This window comes from Mustela erminea, chromosome 8 (assembly GCF_009829155.1).
Source record: "Mustela erminea isolate mMusErm1 chromosome 8, mMusErm1.Pri, whole genome shotgun sequence".
Lineage (NCBI taxonomy): Eukaryota > Metazoa > Chordata > Mammalia > Carnivora > Mustelidae > Mustela > Mustela erminea.
In genome coordinates, this window is record NC_045621.1 from 4,549,814 (window position 1) to 4,573,634 (window position 23,821).

The 23,821-nt window shown below is 38.1% G+C and overlaps 1 protein-coding gene across 2 annotated transcripts in view; it reads right to left on the reverse strand.

Annotated features, from left to right (window-relative positions):
• TMEFF2 (transmembrane protein with EGF like and two follistatin like domains 2) overlaps positions 1-23,821 on the reverse strand; it is a 243,227-nt gene that overhangs the window by 41,716 nt on the left and 177,690 nt on the right. For both annotated transcript variants that reach the window (XM_032354243.1, XM_032354242.1), the window contains exons 6-7: positions 21,346-21,494; positions 20,563-20,622 (exon numbers count right to left, since the gene is read on the reverse strand). In XM_032354243.1, the coding sequence (XP_032210134.1) occupies positions 20,563-20,622; positions 21,346-21,494 (209 nt within the window). The remainder of the gene's footprint in view (positions 1-20,562; positions 20,623-21,345; positions 21,495-23,821) is intronic.

The window sequence follows — 23,821 nt, forward strand, 5'->3', positions numbered from 1 at the left end:
TGACTAGAATCAAGGGTTCAGTCGATCTTACTCCTGCGACTTTCTCACCTGGGTGGAAATGCCTCCCTCATTCAAAGATACTATAACCCATTTCACAGGTGTTAGCAGGAGGTAATGAACACAGGTAAAAGGGGAGAAAAAGGTGAGGAGGTTGCGTGGTAAGTTATGCTAGTTTTAAAATTACATGAGATGTAAAAGAAAAAATGTTAAAAATATATAAGATGAGCACAAAATTTGACTTGCCCTTTTTAGGAATGACGACTTTTATACTAAGAATAATAGATGAGACGCACCGTGACATCACTCGTGTTTCTGATGCCGAATCACATTTTCCTACCAAATTTTTAATTTAGAGTTTTTCATAGAACATAATATCTCTAGGCATTTGATTGTTGATAGTTTTTTTTTAAAGATTTTATTTATTTATTTGACAGAGAGATCACAAGTAGGCAGAGAGGCAGGCAGAGAGAGAGGAGGAAGCAGGCTCCCTGCTGAGCAGAGAGCCTGATGCGGGACTCGATCCCCGGAACCTGAGATCATGGCCTGAGCCGAAGGCAGCAGCTTAACCCACTGAGCCACCCAGGCTCCCCTGATTGTTGGTAGTTTTATCAGAAAACTTTTTCTTTAGTCTTTTAATTTTAAAAGGTTTGTTTCATAGGTAAGAGGTGCTTTTAACCCTTTGGAGTCATTTCCCAAGACAGGAATGTTGTGGAATTTATAACGAAAGTCACCTACCAGAAATTAGTTGGTACCAGAACTTGCAACAGAACGGGAACCCCAGATATAAGGATTTCATATTAAGCACGGGGAGACGTTGAGCATCGTGATTTCCTGGTGAGAACTCTGGCCTATGGCAAGATTTCACTGCCTCTTATATATTTGACAATTTCAAAAACATCCTGTACCCTAGTGCTCTAAAAACACAATGCAAAAAGGAAATAACCAGTAAGAGACATCGGTAGATCAGGACAATATGACAAATTGGAAGAACTGACAGGTAGGTGATGAATAATTTTAGCATGACCCTAAAAATAGTGAAGGGATGTTTGCACATTGACACTTCTTTAAAGGCAGATGGATATGCATGACCTGCGCTTTTAGACAGGTGTCAGGAATATTGATGGTTGGGATGGGGATGATCATTTTCTTGGCAGTGTTGCAGGAGACAGTTTGCATGATTAATGATGCATCTTTGCCTTTATTTTCCTCCAAGGGGCAGAAAGGGATATGAACTTCTGTCACCCCAAGGAATGTAAGAATTCTGCCTGAAGGGTAAGGCAGGAGAACTTTGTTCACTTAAAAACGCCGATTTCTTTTCGCGGGGGGGTGGGGGGTGAAGAAATAGTAAAATGGACAAGTGATCTTGGCGTCTGAGATGATAGCTCCTGGTGGCATAGGACAACTCGCTTCTTATTAACAGGGCTCTACCCCCAGGCACAGCAGCCTGGCACGCGGTGGGGTGTGGAGTGCGGCAAGCCTGGGCTCTGGCATAAGCGAAAGCGAATTGTGGCTTTGGGGTGGATCTGATCACATCCAGTGTTTGACTGAGTATTAAGAACCACTCAAAAGAGAGCGCGCGAGACGGAGGCAGGAAGTAAGAGGTGAGATCATCTTCCTAAGGCTTGCGTTCATTTCAGGTGTTCAGAGACAATTCTCTGATTCAAATCAATTCAATATTGTCTCTAAATCCTGAACCTAGTGAGAAAGAGCTTTTCTTCCCTAAGAATAATACTGTTTGCTCAGGTTTTTAAAATGTCACATAGAACAGTGAATGAGCTATGCTATTTCAAGGCTCAAGATTAAATACAAAGTCTAATGATAGTTTGTAGATGTATTGTGCTAAACCCCGAGTAGCCCATCTACTAAAAATATCATGGTAAGTAAGGGTAAATATAAACTATGGAGGCAAACCACAAAAGCTTTTTTTTTTTCCTTTTTCTTCTTAAATGAATAAAGGGCAACATGGAAATCAAATCCCAATATGGGGAAAACTTATTGATTAAAAAAAAGCATTTTTTTTTTATACTGAGAGATATTAGCTAATAGATTTAGGTGATTAAGAAAGCAGGCAAAAAAAAAAAAAAAGCAGGCAATTTATACCGCCAAAGAAATTTAAATACAGAATAGAGGCTCATTTATATGAGGGGAAGGGAAGGAGTGAGAATTTAATCTTTATGAACACAAGGAATGAGCTTATTTCTTTATTTTTTGTTTACCCAGGGAGAGGACAAGAGTCACAACTTACTAGAAATATCTATGTATTTGTTGATGAAATTCTCAGTAGATAAAACTTATAAGAAAAATGTTGGAGTGATGGAATGTGTCTTATCTAGAATAGGCCCTTAACATTTCTAACTCGTAATTTTAATTGACATACTGCTACATTCAAATTCTGTAATTGAGTTCTCTTAACAGAGCTAAATAATATTACCTTAGAATAATACAATTTTTACTCAAATTCTGAAATATCTGTACATGCTGAGTACGATGAACTCTTCCATTACTTAGGAACATATTGAGGGGGGAAATCATTGTAACATTATGAATGGTTGCCCCAAATAGCCCTTGTACTTTTGGAGAAAGGAGTTCGAACAAGGCGTAAGCCAATCAGCAGGGAACAGAACAACCTGGGGCTCAAATTCAAAACTTCGGATGTAGTCAAAAGAAGATTGAGTCAAATAGCCTTGCCACTTATTTTTTTTTTAAAATATCACTCAATTAATACATCCATATGCAGAAACAGGGAAAAAATGAAAACTTAGAACCTAAAATTCCTCAGTTTGAATTTTGTTAAAATTAGATCAAATTATGTTACCCAAATTAAATAATTATTTCAATCTGAAAAATAATTAAAATTTTGATGACCATATGGAAAACATGTCAGAATAGGTTTCTATATCCTGAATTTGTGCCAGTAATAATACCTTATAACTACATAGTGAGTCAGCTCTTACAAAAGGACTTTCATTTCCAACACATGTGAAAAAGGCAGAAAATACATAATCTTCATTTTAAAGATTTTCAGAGAGGCTAGGAGATTTTCCTAGATTACGTGACATTTGTAAATTGAGCAGCTAGGTTTAGAATTTAGGTCTTTTGATACTCTGTCCAGTGTGTTTTCCACAAAATCAAAACATTTCAGTAGAGAATTAACAAACTGTATACAGAGTAACTTTCAATAAATGGATACTTCTATGTTATTTTGTTTATCCACCCCAGAAAGATTTACTTCATTTTTTTTCTTTTAACAATTTATTTTTGGTATAAAACTAGTGTAGATGAAAAAAAAAAATTGTCCCAACTATCAGAAATAGTCTGTTTCCAAAAAGGACATCATAAATTTTTTAAAACATTAACACAAATCTTTCAGTCAATTTATTTACCAACTCCTCTTTCTTAGGCACTTTTTTGTTCTAGCGTAAAGGCCAATAGCACACATCCTGTATGAATTGGTAGTAGTCTCGTCTAAGACAGAAAATAACATTGCGGTGAAAGTTACTCATTTGTTTCAATACTAAAGTAATTACTGTAGCAAAGACTTGCTCATTTATCATTTCCTGTTGTCTCCGCTATTTTTTCAAGTTGTCTTTTTAAACAAATATCCTCATTGTCCTTGTTACAAAACCAATAACTTTATTTTAGTAGGTACAGCCGCAAACCGATGCGGCAAGGTTTATTCCCGCTTCCCGAGGAGGGTCTGTGCCTGGGAGCTTGTGACAGTTTTGCCCATCACTGTCCTTCCCCGAGGAGTGTGGCACAGTCTAGCTGACCACTAAGTTACATTTAGGAGACATCTTCAGTCTCCCCCGTTTCAGTTATGAAGGTTTTTGTGAACACCTGAGATCTAACATCTTCTCAAGCCTTTTGTTCTGGGAATAGCACGGTTTTAGTCTTAAGAATTGCTGTTGGATACTTTAATAGAATTTACCTGGTTGATTTTAAATATATTCCTATGAACCAAAGTTTACAAGTATTTATCCTGTGCAAGTGCCGGATAATAAAAAGAAGCTTTGAATTAGTTGCTTTTGGCTTCTCAACGAGTATCATTAAAGATCTTTCAGATAGGTCAGCAGTTTGGCCAAAATCTGTAAGGAACAGTGAATGTGAACTAAAAGGTGACACAACTTTGAACGAAAGCAAAGCAGGGATCCAGGTTATTAGGATACTAGTCAAGAACAGTGAATAAGGTAAGGGGTCCAATTATGACGGAGACTTTGCTTAATTACTTACAATAACAAAGGATATAACTTCCTTTATAGCTAGATGAATTTTTTATTATTCTGATGAGTCTTTTCAGAAACCGATATTCCCTCTTATTTGTGAATCTCTAAAGCACTTTTTAAAAAAGACTTTATTTATTTGACAGAGAAAGACACAGTGAGAGAGGGAACACAAGCAGTGGGAGTGGGAGAGGGAGAAGCAGGCTTCCCACTGAGCAGGGAGCCCTATGCAGGGGCTCCATCCCAGGACCCCGGGATCATGACCTGAGCCAAAGGCAGATGCTTAATGACTCAGCCACCCAGGCACCCCACACTGAAGCACATTTCTATTAATGAGACTATTGTCATTTTAGAAAAAGAATGTGTGTGAAGCAGTGAGATAAAAGGTTTGGACTAAGACAATGATCCATTGTTTGGGGTTGTATCTCCTTTGGGGCACAGAAGAATTGAAAAATGCTCAGAAAACCCAGCTCTGGACTTCATAGTGTCACTTAATTTCTAGAACCCATGTTATATATGCGTGACCATAGTTTCTAACACTACAAAGCAGGATTTTCAAACGACTCGCATTTTGGCTAGATAATTCTTTGTTGTGGAGCCCTGTCCTGTGCATTGAAGGACGGTCAGCAGCACCCTGTCCTCCACCCACTAGAAGCAAGCAGTACCTCTGCTCTCCCAGACGGTCAAAAACGTCTCTAGACATTCTCAAACGTCACCCTATTTGAGGACCTCTGTCATAAGGTCATGGTCAGTAACTTTCCCTCCAGTTCCTCATTTCTGAACTAAAGCTACATACTTGGTTATAGAATCCTAAACCCAGAAAAAAAATAATATTATTATCAAATTTTACTCATGGGAAAACTGAGGTTCTGAGAGCCTAAATATGTCCAGTTAGCTTGAGGTCAGCGTGCCCTAGAGATAAGACTAAGCCAAGTTTCTGCGTGCTTACCCATACGGCCACTTGTAGGGGATGCTATTTGCAAGTCATGTGCTCTGAAATCCAAACAGAATTCAGAAATAAATAGGACTTCTCCTGTTATTGGAGAACAGTTTGGTGGAGAATTCAAAGAAGGAGATAAACAATTTCTAGTTGATTTGGAAGTAAACCAAGTAGTCTTATTCCAGTGGTATTGTTTTCCTGGTGACGATGATGATAATCACAATTATAATAAAGAGGACAATGGTTGGGGCGCCTGGGTGGCTCAGTGGATTAAGCCGCTGCCTTCGGCTCAGGTCATGATCTTGGGGTTCTGCGATCGAGCCCCACATCGGACTCTCTGCTCAGCGGGGAGCCTGCTTCCTCCTCTCTCTCTCTCTCTCTGCCTGTCTCTCTGCCTGCTTGGGATCTCTCTCTCTCAAATAAATAAATAAAATCTTGAAAAAAAAAAAAAAGAGGACAATGACTTTCTTAGGATAACATGACAATTAGCCGTGTTCCCTAAGGCCAGTTCAAGGCCAAAGTGAACAGGTAAGAAACATGCTATGTTGCAGAAAGCAGCCAGCTAGAATGTTAGAACAGAGGCCTGATAATCTACTGAGATAACCAAGAGTCAGTGGTTGCTTATGGTTGTTGATGGGGTGTTCTGATCACTACTGACTGTCGTACTTACAGAAGACAATGTGGAGACTTTACTAAAACTACCCCATAGGTAAGTGTCCCTGGCCTGCTACTCCTTTCTCATGCTTCCGCAGCTAGATTTCATTAAAAACCAGAAGCCACAACAAAGGTTTACGTGCCAACCCTGGGGAAGGATGAGTAACTAGGGATGTGAGGACAGGGGTGGGATTTGCTTAGAGACTATTTCAAACAACTGGAAACCTCCAGTTTCCCTGGGGCTCTGTAAATAACAGAAGAATAAATAGGAAAAAAAAAAAAAACAGTGGTGCAAGATTTGTAAAATAATTGTGACAGTACATGAACAGTCCGTCAGCAGAAGTGGATTTGGATGTGGACGGCCTGACAGAACACTAATTGCCTGCGGGTTTAAACTCTATAGACGAATAACGTGCTCTTTCTGGAATACTTAATTTCTGGAAGACAAATGGGGCTTGTTTTTAAGCTTCATTTTTGGAATGATTTTTAAAGATTAATTTAATTTTTTTTTTTTAGTTAGACATTTATTTCCATTACTAAATGAAATTTTAAAAAAGATTTTATTTTATTTATTTGACAGAGATCACAAGATCTGCAGAGAGGCAGACAGAGAGAGAGAGAGGGAAGCAGGCTCCTCGCTGAGCAGAGAGCCTGATGCGGGGCTCGGTCCGATCCCAGGACCCCGGGATCATGACCTGAGCCGAAGGTAGAGGCTTTAACCCACTAAGCCACCCAGGCGCCCTACTAAATGAAATTTTAAATGAAATAGTCTTGGGAGGAGTTTTCTGATGGATGACACACAAAGCTTTGAATCTTGTAAACTGTACAAGAAAGTGGAGAAACAGTGTTTTTTGTTTGTTTTTAGTGGCCTGGAATATGTTTTACAGGAATTATTATGTAACACCGTTGAACACTGATGATGCATTCACAACTCTTTGCAGAACTCTCCATCTCATTCTGTGTGGGATAATTAATAAATTCATTCTATTTGTTTTAGGGAATTAAACATTAACATTATCACCAGAAAGGATATTTGTCAGCACAAATGCTCAGAATTATCTCAGAAAATACCAAAAATATCAAACTTGCTTTCTAAGATTTATTCATTCTTCTCTGTTATTGGTCAGATGTCTTTGGATTACATGTTCTAGAATGGTCTTCGAAGTTAACTTTGTGTAAAAACTTTTGTAAGCTCCGTGAGGAAGGGCCTACCAACCCAATATGGCTAATGCTGATGTTCTATACTAATGTTGTCATTTCCAGGGATGTTCATTGACATCCCAGAGGAATTCAGAACTAAGGAGAACAAGATTGCTCTGTACTTTTCAAGAGCACCAGAATGCCTTAAAGTCATCAAATTCTCCTGGGAGAACCAGCCTAACTTTAATCTGATTAAATTTATTGTATCTAGGAAAAGAGGTAGAACGGACAAGCATTAGCTAGAAATGGAAATGGAAACCCAGACAAAGGAGAATAACACAGGGCACTACTGTTAGGTAAGCTCTGAGGATGTCCTGGCCAAAGGCACTTATCCTCATTTGAGGGTGGGGGTATCCTTATTGTGTAGTAATTTGCATCTTAGCTGGATACCTTAAACATCTGAAAAACATATCTTCTACTCAGGCTCACTCATTATGACAGGACTTCTCAGAGAACTCAGCCCTAAGAAGAGAACACATTGGTCAAGAGACCCAAGTCTTCCCGTAATGCTTTCTCATTGCAAATCAATACACAGACATTGAATTTGGTTAATTTAAGTTTACTGTGAACAACAGCTTACTCTTGGTGTTTTGAAAATTCAGATTTCTAAGTCTACAAGCCCAAGAGCTTTTATAATGAATTTAGTCAATATCCCAATTCCTGACCTTTCCTGTCCCAGTTGTCCATCTCCACTGAGTCACCATGTCCCTGATGTGCTGCCATTGCTGGTTCTCTACTTTAGACTAAGCCTATCTTTCTGCCCCTAATTTCCATCCATTTCCCAAAGCTCACCAGGAACTGTGCTCCATAATCAGCAAACTGCCCCCAACCTCAGAAGTTTCACTGAAATTTTCATCTCTCTTCTTGCATCCTGAATGACTTTCTCCTTGAATACCACATCCCTTTAGTCTTCTCACAAGGTGGCCATATTCTCTACCCTCTTCTGTATCTCAGGACTCAGAGGTAGGACTGGGTGCTGACCTTCTTGGTCCTTATTACTATGTTATCAGGTTAATGCACCACCTCTTCCCTTAAGCCTTATCACTGATTTGCATATGTTGCTATGCCTGGAGTTTGGCTCACCAGTTAGATTTCTCTTGATGACATCTGTGTTCAAACTAAAAGTCTCAGCAATTTCCAAATGAACAACTAGGGGGAACAAGCTATGACCCTTGAAATAAGTAACAATGTTTAGAAACACAATTTTTCTGAGAGATTTTTAGTTTCACAGATATTTGAAAATATTTTTAGTTGATTATATTTGTACACAGTCTCAAATCATCAAGATGTGAGAACTGAATTTCTAATGTGCTTGATAATGTGGGTTCATATATTTGAAGCATATCAGACTCATTAACAAAAGCAGCGATCAACGTGCTCTGGATATTTCATTTTTTTGAAACTGCCTGAATTCTATTTATTAGTTTTATTGGAAACAGTGGGTCTTGAAATTATGCAGAACATCTGGACAAATCTTACTCGTCTTCCAGTTTCTCACATTCTGGCCATACTTATGCCACTTTTCTTGGGAATGGAAATGATGTGCTTGAAGTGAAATGGTGAGTTAAGGTGGAGAAGTAGGTCACTTTCACTAGTGATACCTACATGTTTGCGTTCAACTAGCGTTTCCTCTTTTCCTCCTGTGCTAAACAAAACAACAAAAACCGATCATCCGGGAAAAGAGCTGTCTTTCTGACCTTCATGCTCGGACTCGTCAAGGTATGTGTGTGTGTCCTGATTGATGATATATAAACATTAACTTTTCTGAGTGGAAATAATGTTTTTCATAATAAACATAAATTCCTATATACCACATTCCTGTTATTTTTGCTTGATGCTTTCCCATAATTATGACCACCCACTACATAGGTTTCTTTTCAATAATGAAAATGTAGGTCTTTCATATATACATCCTGGGTTATAAATGACTAATTTCAAAGATCAAGTAAGAAAGAAACAGAAATGGTATCATTATCTTGCAGTTCAGTCAAGTCTTATGTCCTCCTACTAAATTTCTAGTTGATTTTCATGTTTTAATAATCCGGTGGTCGTATTATTTTAAAGGGATTGAACTATACCATACATAAAATTGTGCTGACTGCAAGAAGACTGAAAAGTCAGTCACGCGACGAATCAGCGTGCTGAAGACCTGTAAACGGTACGTGCTCAATGAATACTTTTTATAGATGAATCAAAAAGTCAGCCAGAATATCTGGCAACAAGCTATTTGTCTTGAGGAGGGAAAAAAAATGAGCCTTTTGCAATTGTATGAGTCATAAATGGAAATATTTGTACAAAAACTCTGAGTATGTATCATATGGACAGATCGTAGCCCTTATGATGTGTTATAGTTCCCATAAATAAATTTTCAATGGTCAGAGCAACAGGAAAATAATAACAACAGCTGGCCTACTCGTTTCTTGCTAATATCATCTATCACGTCTTTTAATTCAAACTTTAACAGTAAGGAAGTAGGCTTCTTATGTCCATTGGACAGATGGAAAAATTGAGGCTCCGAAAGCTCAATTAATTGGCTCAAGGTAAAATCATCAAAATCATGGCCAGTGTTTAAACTCAGCCCTGCCTCGTTTTTAGTGGTCTTAACCCCTGAACTTTCTGCCACATCTTAATGGAAGAGAAAGGTAGATGAGTAACACCTCCAGTTGAGCAATTTGCTTCAGGAAGAAGCATTTCAAATAGGGAAAAGTGCACATAAATGATGCAGAATGCATTTATGAACTGGGGCAGAAACACAAAGTTTTCCAGAGTCTACCAGGGCCCAAGGCAACTCGTCAGTAGAAAGCCTTCATCTGTGTTGCAAATACTATTTCTGTGTTTATCTATAACCATGAACATAACATAATATTACAGATGACTGGCTACATGATTTTATGGGGAACACAATGAAAGCACAGAAGTTCAAGAGAGCAGGAAAAATTGTGAGTTAGAGTTCATAGAAAGCTTTATGAATTTTGCAGCACTCTAATGTAAATCCCAGAGGGGAAAATACTTGAATTGAGACACTTTCCCTCAGAAATCTTGAGAAAATCTTGACATCTTAATTCATTTCCTGAGCTTAAATATTCTAGGCTAGTCTGGTGGCACTATAATAGCCTGGGCAAACGTTTTTATTTATTTCACTGCTGGTACCAATATTTGTGCTACAAGCTGCTGCCTGTGTTTGCTGCCATTTCTTTCTTTCCTACAAATCAAATTATTGGCCTAGACATAGCACCCTTTCCGGTGAAGCCTTCCTTGTGTTCCGGAGCGAATGGAGAAAGCTTCCATTTTAAATGCAGATTTTTTCCACATGACTGAATTAATTCATGTTATAAATGTGATATGTAGCCACTTGATATTCATGTCGGTACACAGACAGTGGGAGAGTAATCGAGGCAGGTAGTAGGTAAATCGAGCAAGTGCTGTATTCTCATGGGTGGGTGGTCAGTGGCCAAAATGCTGCATCAGGTCTGGGTCAACCGTTTAGCTTTTGGGAGCTACAATTTTGCTTCCTCCAGTATTTGTAACCCTGTTTCATCGGACTGACGTGAGAGCAAAGACGGTAATGTGAACGGGCCTTTGTAAACCTAGAAAGTATCACACACACATTTTCTATTAATGTAGGATCACTTGGTAACAAACGCTTCTCTTTAGTTTCTCTTGTCTATGTGGGGTGATAGGAACAGAACAGTAAAACTTAAGAATCAAACCAGACGGTGCTTGTAAGATGCCTGTGAGATGTCGACAAATCAGAGAGAGGAGAACCCTTGGGAGCGTTTCATGGCAAAGCAGATGTCACGGTGAAACCTTCTTGAGTCCGGAACTCTCAAGGGGTTAACCTCTAAGGTGCAGAGCGGGTCCCAAAGTCTCTCAGAATGTTAGGTAGTGACACTTCTCCTCTGGTCGCACACCATTCGCACTCAGCTGCATTCCCGAATTAGTGATGACGGTTTGAACCTTAGCTCTACCTCATGCTCCCTTTTAGTTAATCCCCCTGAACCTTCATTTCTCACCTGTCAAATGCATCTAGTATCTCCCTCACGTTGCTGTGATCAAGACTGAAGGAGACAGTGGACGCGGAAGGCCTTGGTAAATTGCAAAGGCTTCTGCCGAGAGCAAGTTGTTACGACGATTCACCTAGACTAGGCGCCCTTCCAAGACGTCCGTTACCTCTCAGTGTGGACAAACGAGTCAATGGAATCACCGGATGTACGGAACTTGGTTTGAATGTATGTTTCTGGTTTCTTTCTTTCTTCTTTTAGATCTGAGTTTAATATCTAAATTACTGCTCAAAGATAAGGAAGAGGTTTCTTTATGTTTAAGATTTTATTTATTTAGTTGACAGACAGAGAGAGAGAATGAGAGAGGGGACAGAGCAGGGGGCGTGGGAGAGGCAGAAGCAGCCTTCCTGCGGGGCAAGGAGCCCAAAGCGGGGCTCCATCCCAGGACCCTGGGATCATGACCTCAGCCGAAGGTGGTTGCCTAATGCCTGAACCACCCAGGCACCCCGGAATTTTAAAGACAAAATTTCCTTAAAAATTAAGGCTCCCTCAACGTTAAGAGAAACGGTGGAGGGCACAGCGCAACGCACAATAGGAAGACAGACTCCACGCACGCCTCCACCTAGACTCAGGGTGGCAGACCTGGCTCCCTTCCAGGGCTGTGGAGATGACTCAAGGCTACCTTTTCTTGTTAACTGCTAATAAAAGCAGGGGAAATTTATTTTCCCCATGTACATACTATAATTTAACATATTTTTTATCTTTGTCCAGGCTTTCTGACTGTTCTGCAAATCCATTTCCTGTTAGACTTGTAGATCCATGAAGAAAATACTCTGAACACACTTCCCCTCAAAGCCATTGCCCTTAGTACTCTGTGGGGTTTTTTTTTTCAATGTGGAAATACACATAAATATATTATTTAATCTGCCACAGAAAGACTATTGTGGACTTACACATATTCCAATGTGATGTAATATGTAAGATAGAGTCTTACAAATAGTTGTTGTAAAAAATCCCGGCCATGTGAAAAGCTTTGGCTTATTTTATAAAAATCACTATTGAAGGAAGATACTACCCATTCTATGTTTTCCAGCAGTAAGGAGATCTATGCCAAATATTTCTTTTAAAAACTTAGCATTAGAGAAACTATGTGTCTGGTTTCTGAACGAATTATTTATTCATCTTTCTGTCAGACAATGGAAACCCAAGTTCCCTTTAGGCAGAGCCCTCAGAATGAAGAGTTCACCTTTGTAAAGCCCAGTGGAGTGCGTGTAGCAGGGACTCTAAATATTTGCCAAATGACCTGATTAAATCATATTTTCTCTTTTCACGTTGGTTGCAAGGAAGCTCAGGGCTAAATGCAGGTGCTATAATCATTTTCCTCTACAATTCTGCCTTACGTTTTCACTTTCTCTTTAAATGAGCTCATTGAATATATTTTAATTACAAGCCTCTACAGATCCTTTTGGAAACTGGTACAGAATTTCATAAAAGAAAATTCATTTTATTTTCTACATGATAAAAGACAAAATCATTTAAGTTTGTGGTTTGTTTTGCTTTTCGTGTGTATGTTTATGTGTATGTGTCTATTTTTTACATCGAACAATATATAAAATTAAGTACATTTTCACTGGAAAAATATGGAGCTAGTTTTTCTGAAGCATGATCAGATTTTTAGACAGAAAAGCCAAACAGTCAGAAAATACACATACCAGATGAAGAAAAACAAAATGGCTAAACTTCACTTTTTCATTCCAAGACACGAGGGGAAATTCTTTTTTTTAAAAGAAAATGTTGCAGATTTCAAAGAGGTGTAAAACATTTGCTATTCATAAAATATGCTATTTATAAAAACTTCCAGAAGGAAAGTTTAATATTAGCATTTTAAAACAATGGAAATCCCTAAAGCTCCAGCTCTGTGGCTTTATAAAATTTTATTCCCTGAGCCTTTCTGCAAGTAAAGAGAAAGACCTACATGGAAGCCCAAGTCTTAGACCGATGAAGGGAGAATGACATTAAGTGGCCTGTTCAGCTTATCAGACAGAGATCCTGTCACTCTGCCTTGAAACAGATCCAAAGCTCCTGATTCAGGACTCACTAATGCCTTGGGTCTCATTAAACAAGAGAGGGCAGAATTGAGACCCGAATCAAGTACAACCAGAAAGTAATGCTGGCTGGGATGACTTGGCAAGTTCTTTGATTTCCTAGAGTCCATTTCAGGTATATCTTGGAACTCATAGCTCAGCCCAAGTTCGGTTTACCTCCCCTTAGTCTTGTTGGAGGCATGGCTCTCTTTATACTTGTTTTTGTTCATTCGTTTATTTGTTTTTTGTGAATTGGCCCTTGCTCGTCCTTACTGAAGTCTCTCTATTTTGTAAATGACATTAAATACGAGACATAGCATATTTATTTTTAGATTTAGGCTCTCTAAATTATTTTTCATTTTTGTAATCAGTAATGTGTGATTTTTGTACTAACAACAATAAGGTAGGTTCAAACAGGAAAAATAGGGGTGTTGCTAAAGGTTTTTAACCTCTCCTATTAACAACATCTAAGAAAAAATGAGAGTGTGTTAAGATCGGTACTTCCCCCCCAGTGGGAATGTCCATCGATGTCTGTCTAACGAGGGAATTGGCTGTGACATTAAATGAGCTTGTGAGCAGATAGCAAACTTCTAGGAATGTGAGTCACACAGTTCCTGTTTTCCCTTCTTGGGGAGATTTGAAAACGTGAAACAGAAATTAAGAGGACAGTGACATACTGAGGCTCCCTTTGGATCCTTTTATTTTTCCAAAGTTTGTATTCTAAAATGTATGAAAATGTAAATACTACTGAAAGCCTGGAAATGTTGAGGGATGTGGCTATTATTTAAATATTGTCTAATGAGGGGTATACAATGTGTTTTAATAAGATTGGAATGAAGATAAAGGGATCTAAATTAACTTCCGTGAGAGTTTTAAAGTAGGTAATCAGTGCTTAATTAGGAATTGCAAGCTTCGATTGACATTATCTCTGTTCCTGTCTTAAATGTGGATTTCAAACAAACATGTATTTTTAAACTTTACTTTTATTTTAAAAGTTTTTCTATGGAATTGGCTAGATAAATCTGATGCCAAACTAGCAGACCTTGGGCAACACTGAGGGTCTGAAGTGTTTTCATTTGCACAGATTTAAAAATATATTCTCTTTCCTTCTCATGTTCAATAACGGGATAAGATAGGAAATGATGCCAACTAAAAGAAATGACACTGAAGGTCAAAAATTATGTTTGACACCACTCTCAGTAACAGACAGATCATCCAAGCAGAAAAATCAATAAAGAAACAGGAGCATTGAATGACACATTGGGCCAGATGGACTTCGTAGATATATACAAACCATTCCACCCTAAAATAGCAGAATACTCATTCTTCTGGAGCACACATGGAACTTTCTCCAGAACGGACCACATACTGGGTCACAAATTAGGGCTCAACCGATACCAAAAGACTGAGATTTTTCCTTGCATTTTCTCAGACCACAATGCTTTGAAACTGGAACTCAACCACAAGAAAAAGTTTGGAAGGAACTCAAACACTTGGAAGCTGAAGACCACCCTGCTTAAGAATGTTTGGGTCAACCAGGAAATCAAAGAAGAACTTAAACAATTCGTGGAAACCAATGAGTTTGAAAACACTTTGGTCCAAAACCCATGGGATACGGCAAAGGCAGTAGTAAGGGGGAAATACATAGCCATCCAAGCCTCCCTCAAAAAAACTGTAAAATCCAGAATACACCAGCTCTCTTTACATCTTAAAAAACTGGAGAATCAACAGCAAATTAAGCCAACCCCACACACAAGAAGGGAAATAATCAAGATTAGAGCAGAGTTCAATGAGATAGAAACTAGAGATACAGTAGAATGCATCAACAAAACTAGAAGCTGGTTTCTTGAAAGAATCAATAAGATCGATAAACCACTGGCCAAACTAATCCAAAAGAAAAGAGAGAGGACTCAAATTAATAAAATTATGAATAAAAAGGGAGATCTCATGACTAATACCAAGGAAATAGAAAAAATTATTATCAACAGTTATGTGTCAGTAAGTTAAGCAACCTAGACGAAATGGATGCATTTCTGGAAACCTATGAACTTCCAAAACTGAATCAGGAAGAAATTGGCAACCTGAATAGACCAATATCTAATAACGAGATTGAAGCAGTGATCAAAAACCTCCCCCCAAAATAAGAGCCCAGGACCTGACAGATTCCCTGGGCAATTCTACCAAACATTCAAAGAAGAAATAATACCTATTCTCCTGATGCTGTTTCAAAAAATAGAAAGAGAAGGAAAACTTCCAGACTCTTTATGAAGCCAGCATTATCCTGATCCCCAAACCAGGCAAAGACCTCATCAGGAAGGAGAATTTCAGACCAATATCGCTGATGAATGTGGATGCCAAGATTCTCAACAAGATCCTAGCTAATAGGACCCAACAGTACATTAAAAAGATTATCCACTATGACCAGGTGGGATTTATCTCTGGGATGCAAGGGTGATTCAATATTCACAAATCAATGTGGTAGAACAAATCAATAAGAGAAGAGAAATGAACCACATGGCCCTCTTAATTATGCAGAAAAAGCATTTGATAAGATACAGCATCCATTCCTGATTAAAATGCTTCAAAGTATAGGGATAGAGGGAACATTCCTCAACTTCATAAAATCTATCTATGAAAAACCCACAGCGAATATCATTCTCAATGGGGAAAATCAGCCTTGTCTTTGAGGTCAGGAACACAACAAGGATCCCCTCTCTCGCTACTGTTGTTCAACATAATACTAGAAGTCCTAGCAACAGCAATCAGACAACAAAAAGAAATAAAAGGTATTCCAATTGGCAAAGAAGAAGTCAAACTCTCTCTCTTCACAGATGACATGGTACTTTACATGGAAAACCCAAAAGACTCCACCACCAAACTACTAGAACTCATACAGCAATTCAGTAATGTGGCAGGATGCAAAGTCAATGTACAGAAATCAGTTGCTATCTTATATACTAACTATGAAAATATAGAAAAGGAAATTATAGAATCATTTCCATTTACTATAGCACCAAGAACCATAAGATACTGGGAATAAATCTAGCCAAAGAGGTAAAGGATCTGTACTCAAGGAACTACAGAACACTCATGAAAGAAACTGAAGCAGACACAAAGAGATGGAAGACCATTCCATGCTCAGGGATTGGAAGAATAAACATGATTAACATGTCTATACTGTCTAGAGCCATTTATACTTTCAGTGCCATCCTGATCAAAATTCCACTGGCATTTTTCAAAGAGCTGGAGCAAACAATCCTAAAATTTGTATGGAACAAGAAGAGACCCTGAATTGCTAAAAGAAATGTTGAAAAAGAGAAATAAAACTAGGAGCATCACGTTGCCTGGTTTCAAGCTTTACTACAAAGCTGTGATCACCAAGACAGCATGGTACTGGCACAAAAACAGACACTAGACCAGTGGAATAGAGTAGAAAGCCCAGATTCGGATCCTCAACTCTGTGGTCAAATAATCTTCGACAAAGCAGGAAAAAAACCAAACAAACAGTCTCTTCAATAGATGATGCTGGGAAAATTGGACAGCTGTACGTAGAAGAAAGAAACTCGACCATTCTCTTACACCATACACAAAGATACACAAAGATAAACTTGAAATGGATCAAAGACCTCAATGTGAGGCAGGAATCTATCAAAATCCTAGAGGAGAACATAGGCAGTAACCTTTTAGACATCAGCCATAGCAACTTCTTTCAATATGTGACTCCAAAGACAAAGGAAACAAAAGCGAAAATGAACTTCATTGACTTCATCAAGATCAAAAGCTTCTGCACAGCAAAGGAAACAGTCAACAAACAAAGAGGCAACCCAGGGAATGGGAGAAGATATTTGCAAATGACAATACAGACAAAGGGCTGATATCCAAGATCTATAAAGAACTCCTCAAACTCAACACCCACAAGACAGATAATCACATCAAAAAATAGGCAGAAGCCATGAACAGATACTTCTCCAAAGAAGACATACAAACGGTTATCAGACACATGAAAAATGTTCATCATCATTAACCATCAGGGAGATTCAAATCAAAACCACATTGAGATACCACCTTACAGCAGTTAGAATGGCCAAAATCAGCAAGACAGTAAACTAACAAGTGTAGGAGAAGATATGGAGAAAGGGGAACCCTCTTACACTGTTGGTGGGAATGCGAGTTGGTGCAGCCCCTTTGGAAAACAGTGTGGAGATCCCTTAAGAAATTAAAAATAGGGGCACCTGGATGGCTTTGTGGGTTAAAGCCTCTGCCTTCAGCTCAGGTCATGATCTCAGGGTCCTGGGATTGAGCCCCGCATTAAGCCCCGCATGGGGCTCTCTGCTCAGCAGGGAGCTTGCTTCTGGCCCACCCCCACCCCCCCCCGCCCCTCGCCTGCCTCTCTGCCTACCTGTGATCTCTGTCTGTCAAATAAATAAATAAAATCTTAAAAAAAATTAAAAATAGAGCTACCTATGACCCTGTAATTGCACTACTGGGTATTTACCCCAAAGATACAGACGTAGTGAAAAGAAGGGCCATCTGTACCTCATTGTTCATAGCAGCATTGGCCACAGTTGCCAAACTGTGGAAAGAACCAAGATGCCCTTCAACGGACGAATGGACAAGGAAGATGTGGTCCATATACACTATGGAGTATGATGCCTCCATCAGAAAGGATGAATACCCAACTTTTGTAGCAACATGGATGGGACTGGAGGAGATTATGTTGAGTGAAATAAGTCAAGCAAAGAGTCAATTATCATAGGGTTTCACTTACTTGTGAAGCAAAAGGAATAACATGGAGGACACTGGGAGATGGAGAGGAGAAGTGAGTTGGGGGAAATCGGAGGGGGAGACAAACCATGAGAGACTGTGGCCTCTGAGAAACAAACTGAGGGTTTTGGAGGGTTGGGCAAGACAGAGGGTTGGGTGAGCCTGGTGGTGGGTATTATGGAGGGCACGTATTGCATGGAGCACTGGGTGTGGTTTGAAATTCTTAAAAAAAAAATGATCTGGGGGCGCCTGGATGGCTCCGTGGGTTAAAACCTCTGCCTCCAGCTCAGGTCATGATCCCAGGGTCCTGGGATTGAGCCCCACATGGGTCTCTCTGCTCAGTAGGGAGCCTGTTTCTGCCTCTCTCTCTCTCTGCCTGCCTCTCTGCCTACTTGTGATCTCTGTCAAATAAATAAATAAACTCTTAAAAAAAATTATCTGTTTGAAACCAAATTCAAATGCGATTTTTTTAGAAGAAAAATTTAACTCCCTATCTCTTTGAAAATGGGCATTCTGTAAAAAGGTAACATGAATGAAAATGACAGAGTGGTAAACTCCAATATGATATGTAATGTACAATTTTATAAACTCACAAATACTTGCATATTGATGCTAATCAACTTGACCAGGTCTTTGTTTCAGGGAGAAACTTGATTTTCCTAGGAGTCCAAAGACTAATGTTTCAGTAGCGAAGTTATTCACATAATGTTCATTTTTGAAGATTTTTTTCCAAGTGAATTAGTTTGCAAAACAAGTATAAAAGTATTTTAAGCACAATTAGTAACTTTTTATATGAAAGTGAAATCTTTATGAAATCTTCAAAAACTTTAGGCCACAGTAAAATTAAATATGCCAGGTAGTGGCTTACAATTCCTTTGAGATAAAGCTATTGTTTATAACAAAATACAGAATTGAAATTTTATCCATTTAACATTTAAAACGTATAATATTAGTCTCAGACCTTGATTTTTCATGATCTTTTATCACTTTTAATACTTTCCTATGAATCAGCATATTCCAAAGTGCATTTTGGGGAACACCAGTACTCAAAAGAGCCGCAAAAACATGGGTTATTTTTCAAACAAGTTTGATTAAAGCTATTCACTCTACGGAATTATTAATAATTATTTTAGGTGTGATAATAACCCAATTTTATTTAAAAATGTTGCTCTTTTAGAATTGCAGGCTAAAGTATTTATGAATAAGATCATGCAATTTCTGGGATTTCTTTCCACATATTCTGAAAATGCTAAAGAGGATGCAGTTGGCAATGGGACGAGATTAGCCATGGGCTGGTGTTACTGCATTCGAGTGGTGAATACGTTTGCTTCATTATACTACCCAGCCTACATTTGGGTGTACTTTGTATATATTAAAACAAAAACTAAAAAATAAATAAATAAAAGGTGTGTATCTCTTAAAAATTTTACAGTGCGCACAAGAGCTGTGAGGTGTCCTGAGTGAGAAAGTCATCTGTTCATCTGAATTTCTCCCAAACTTATTGACCATGGACTGTTCTTTCCAAGGAATCCCTGCTTCTCTCTCTTCTGGGCATTTGGGAACAGCTCTATCATAGTAGAGTTAATGTTTTTCCATGTATCATTGTCCAGGATGATTCCAGGCTTCTAGCACATGAAAAGTTTTATTTACATGTTGAAAACCATTAAGATAATAATGAAGAATTAAAAAAAAACCTTTTTTGTTATTTCTAAATTCTGAGAGGTGGGAAGTATCCATAGTACAACATCTGATCTCAATTTCATTGAGATTAATTTTGTATATAAAAATAAATCAAAAATATTATTAAAATACAATTTCAGGAAAAATGAATGATAACACATATCTTGAAATATAAGAAGCATTTCTTGGTTGACTACTGGCCAAAAATCTAGTGATCGCTGTTTAATATTTAAGTGAAAAGCTCTTTAAAAAACAAAACTCTACATATCAATAATTTTACTTTTATATTTTAATCCTAAGTTTTTATAAAATTTAATAATTTGTTAAAATCCTATTTGCATACCCATAAGTTATTTCTCACCCTAGAAAAATTATATTAGATAGAATAATTCTCAAAATAATATTCTAGAACTGCTAAATAAAATTTACATTTTTATATAAATGTTTGATAATTCTACCTAAGTCAGACATTACATTGTACTTTTAATATAAATTACTATTTTTAAATAAATTATTATTTTAAAAATAAGTTACACATAAATTTTAAACTTTGCATTTAAAGAGATAGCCTGTATTATTTATAGCTGTCCTTTCTAGCTATTTAGAGACTAACAAACTTTTTTATTGTTAACTTTAATGGAAATTCAAACAAGAATGTTTGCATTCATTATAATATACTGCCAAAAACTGCATTAGTTTCCACTGATGCCCATTAATTTGATAAATGTTTTGTCATTTGTATCATTTGCACTGTCAAAACAAGTTAGTTCTATCTTACTGACATTTTTGACAAGTGCTTTAACTCTGGCAAGAAAAAAAAAAGGCATTTTATTTGCTACAACATAAATTCACCATTGCTTATTGAAAGTTTGAGTCAAACAAGAGAAGATTAGTACATGTCAGAAGTTTGCAAGATTCAACTTAGGATTAATGGTAAAAAAAAAAAAAAAAAAAAAGATTCCCCCCAACTCTTTTTTATGGAAGTGCTCATATTCTATGGTAGAAAATTTATAATGTACCTGCATAATCTGTTCTTGCATAATGCCCATCCTCAGATTTAGTTGTTGTAGTTGTGTTATCTGTGTTAAAAAAATTAACAATTAATATTGATTAATTGCTTCTTAAACATCTAATGTCAAATTTATATTTTTCCAGCAATAGTACCTTCACTGTCACTAAGGAAATGTTACAACTATAGTTCTAAGCTACCTTTATGCAAAGACAGATTTACATCAATTTGCTTGAGAGCAAATAATAGAATGATATCAGCTTTCTAGAGTTTGGGACAAAGAGAAGTTTCACAATTAGAGCGGAGATAGATGGATAAAGGAATAACAAGTCAAAAACCAAGGAAATGTTTCTTTCTGAGTAAGAAACAAAATAGAACAGTCTTATACACCCTGCTTTAAAAAAATGTACTTGAAATATGTCTATTGACTCAATACATGGAAATGGTGTGATTTGTTTTTAATTTCAAGGTTTTCTAATAAAACCTCAGATTCTTTGCTAAAGATGACTTTGACCTTTCTCCCCCTGTGCAGGGATAATGTCGGCTGGATATCGGCTTCTGGGTTTACGGCATTGGTTAGTCCCATTATATAGGAGAAGATATGGGCTGCTACGGATAGGCTCTCGAACTCCTACACTCACCACGAATGCTACAGTAGACTCTCCGACCAATTATAGATCAGAATTGTCCTCCAGAAAGGAAATAGCTCGCCTCATCAGGAGTTCTCTTCACTTTTCATTTCTACACTAAGACGAAAAACGTTCTTGGAAATGAGTTTTGGTACAAACATTACCTTGACATCGACCCAACGACATGACTTCAATTTTCTCCTGTTTCTGACACGATGCTTCTTTGATCTGACACGCGTTATCGTAAGACTTCCCATCAGAAGCACAGAGGGGATTGAAGTGGGTTTGAGAACAGTCGATGTTGCACACACACCTAAAGGAAGAGAGACGTAAAAATGGGTGAATGGTGATGGATAGTAACTAGATTAAGATGGCTGTCATGAATACCAAATTACAAGCTCATTTACCTGAAACTTATATAATGTCATATAGCAATTCACCTCAATCGATAAAAAAAAAAAAAGGAAAAAGAAAAAGTAGTGTCGTATGTTGTTATCCCGTTATCCAGAACAGAGAAAGTGGGAGTACTGCCAGGGTGCCAACATACAAGTCGGCAAAACTGAATGGTCTCCTGGCAGGGAAGCTCCTTCACTCTTCTACCTGAGATGGAAAGAACCACAGAACTAACTCACTGAAAATAATTCAAAAGGCTGATAGAAGGATTAAAAAAAAATTTAAAAAAGGGAAAATGCAGAAAATAATCATCAGTAAGTCTCTGCCATTGGAACTTTAAAAACCTGTGGGTAAACCGACGTGCTGATGTCAGCACAATTTGAACGGGCTGAGGTCGCCCTGAAAGTCTGCTTTACTGCTTCCTCAGATGGGATCCTACTGTGTGAACTTCTATTCTCGGGGTATCTGAACGGTGAGCGCGGGTGGACAAGGACGCAGAGCACATCTGCAAGAAAGCACGCCGGGAGACTGCTTGCGGCGCAATCAGGAATTCTCTCTGCTACAAGGGAATGCGCGCGACGTGCTAAGCGGCAGTCTTTGGTGGTCCTTACCTTGGGGGGAGCATAAAATAGTTTGAGAATCAAATGAAAGATGTGGCTCTGTCTTCAGAAATACTCATGCTCATACAAAACAACTTTTTTGCATAAAATTTTAGAGTGTGAGCCCCTTGAAACCTGTCCCATGGACCCCTTCCCCAGAGGCACACTGTTTTTTTCTAATTCTAGCCCTAAGTAATAAACACAAGTTGATTACCACTCACGATGTTAGTATTTTTCTATAATATACATAGAAAGTTAGTGAGTCAATGAGAATTAGTTTGCCTGAACTAGAAGAATGAGACATTTCTAGCAAACTTTATATGACTTTTCCTATGTTCTTCTAATTCTCTGTATTTTACAGTCTACTTTGCCACTCAGAATATTTTTATGTGTATAAATATGTTATTGCCTTAAAATAAAACCTTGTATTTTAAATTTCTATTAATATTTAAGCTATTTTTCTGAATAGATTATATGCTTCGCTCACATTTTACTTCTGTAGCTCTTACTCAGAGCTGGGCATGTAATATGATGATTACAGTAGCAACTAGCTTACTACACGCTGGGTTCTTAACGTGCGTTGCTTTATTTAATCTTCACAACAGCCATTTTATAGACCAATGATAGCCCAATTATAAGGTCCGGAAGCAAGGACCACCCACGGACGCGCTAAAGTAACACATAACCCCTTTCCTCTCACCATAGGCTGTGCTTTAGAATTTCCTGGAGAACTCCTAAATATTCCAATTTACAAGCAGGTTTCTGGGCCCCAGTCACTCTGGGGGTAGAGCCTAGGATTCTGCCTTCTTAGGCCGTCAGCCTGGCACCAGATTCACCTCCTGGGAATCACTGCTTGATCTATTTGTTGAATAAGTGAGAGAGGGTTTGTCTACACACCAGTGCTTCTCAGAGTGTGTCCTTAGGCCATCTGGATCAGAATTACCTAGATCGCTGTCGAAAGTGCTGGCAGAAGTAGTGCCAATGCCCTTAATTTTTTGTCAGAGAATTGCTTTAGGAGCACTTGGTTATTTTTACTTTCACATACTTAGGAACAAAGAGCTAGGACAGATGGTAACCATCTCTGAATGCTTAAGTCATCGAGTGGTTAGTTAAGTGGTGATCTGACCTCGGCCCCGACGTTCCTGCTTAGGCATCGGAAAGATCTGAGATTGAGCGCCGCCTACGTGTTCAAGAGCTTTTGGTCCTTCTCACCGCGCGTTTGGGAAAGTGACTTTGTAGATCAGCCTTGCTCTCCTTAACCATTTGTGGTAAATAACAAGGTGAGGAAATGGACATGGTGGGTTGTTTGTTTGTTTTTTTTAAGTTGGTTCTATTTTACCTTCAAGACAGTTTATTGTTGTTTTGTTAGACTCTGGGGACTATCTCCTTGAAACACATCAACATAATTATCTATAACTAAGAGCAGAACAGAGAGAAAGTCATGTTTTCTTGTCTATCTAAAGAGTATATTATATAGGATATGAGGGTTCTGCGGGTATCCTCAAATTATTTTTAGTATCTGAGTTATTAAATTTAATTAGTTGGAAAACTGTGTAGGATTCCAGGACAATAGTCTGAAACTCTGCTGATAGTACCTGAATTATCTTTGTATTCCCTGCACCACCCAGTACTCTGTATACACTAGTCA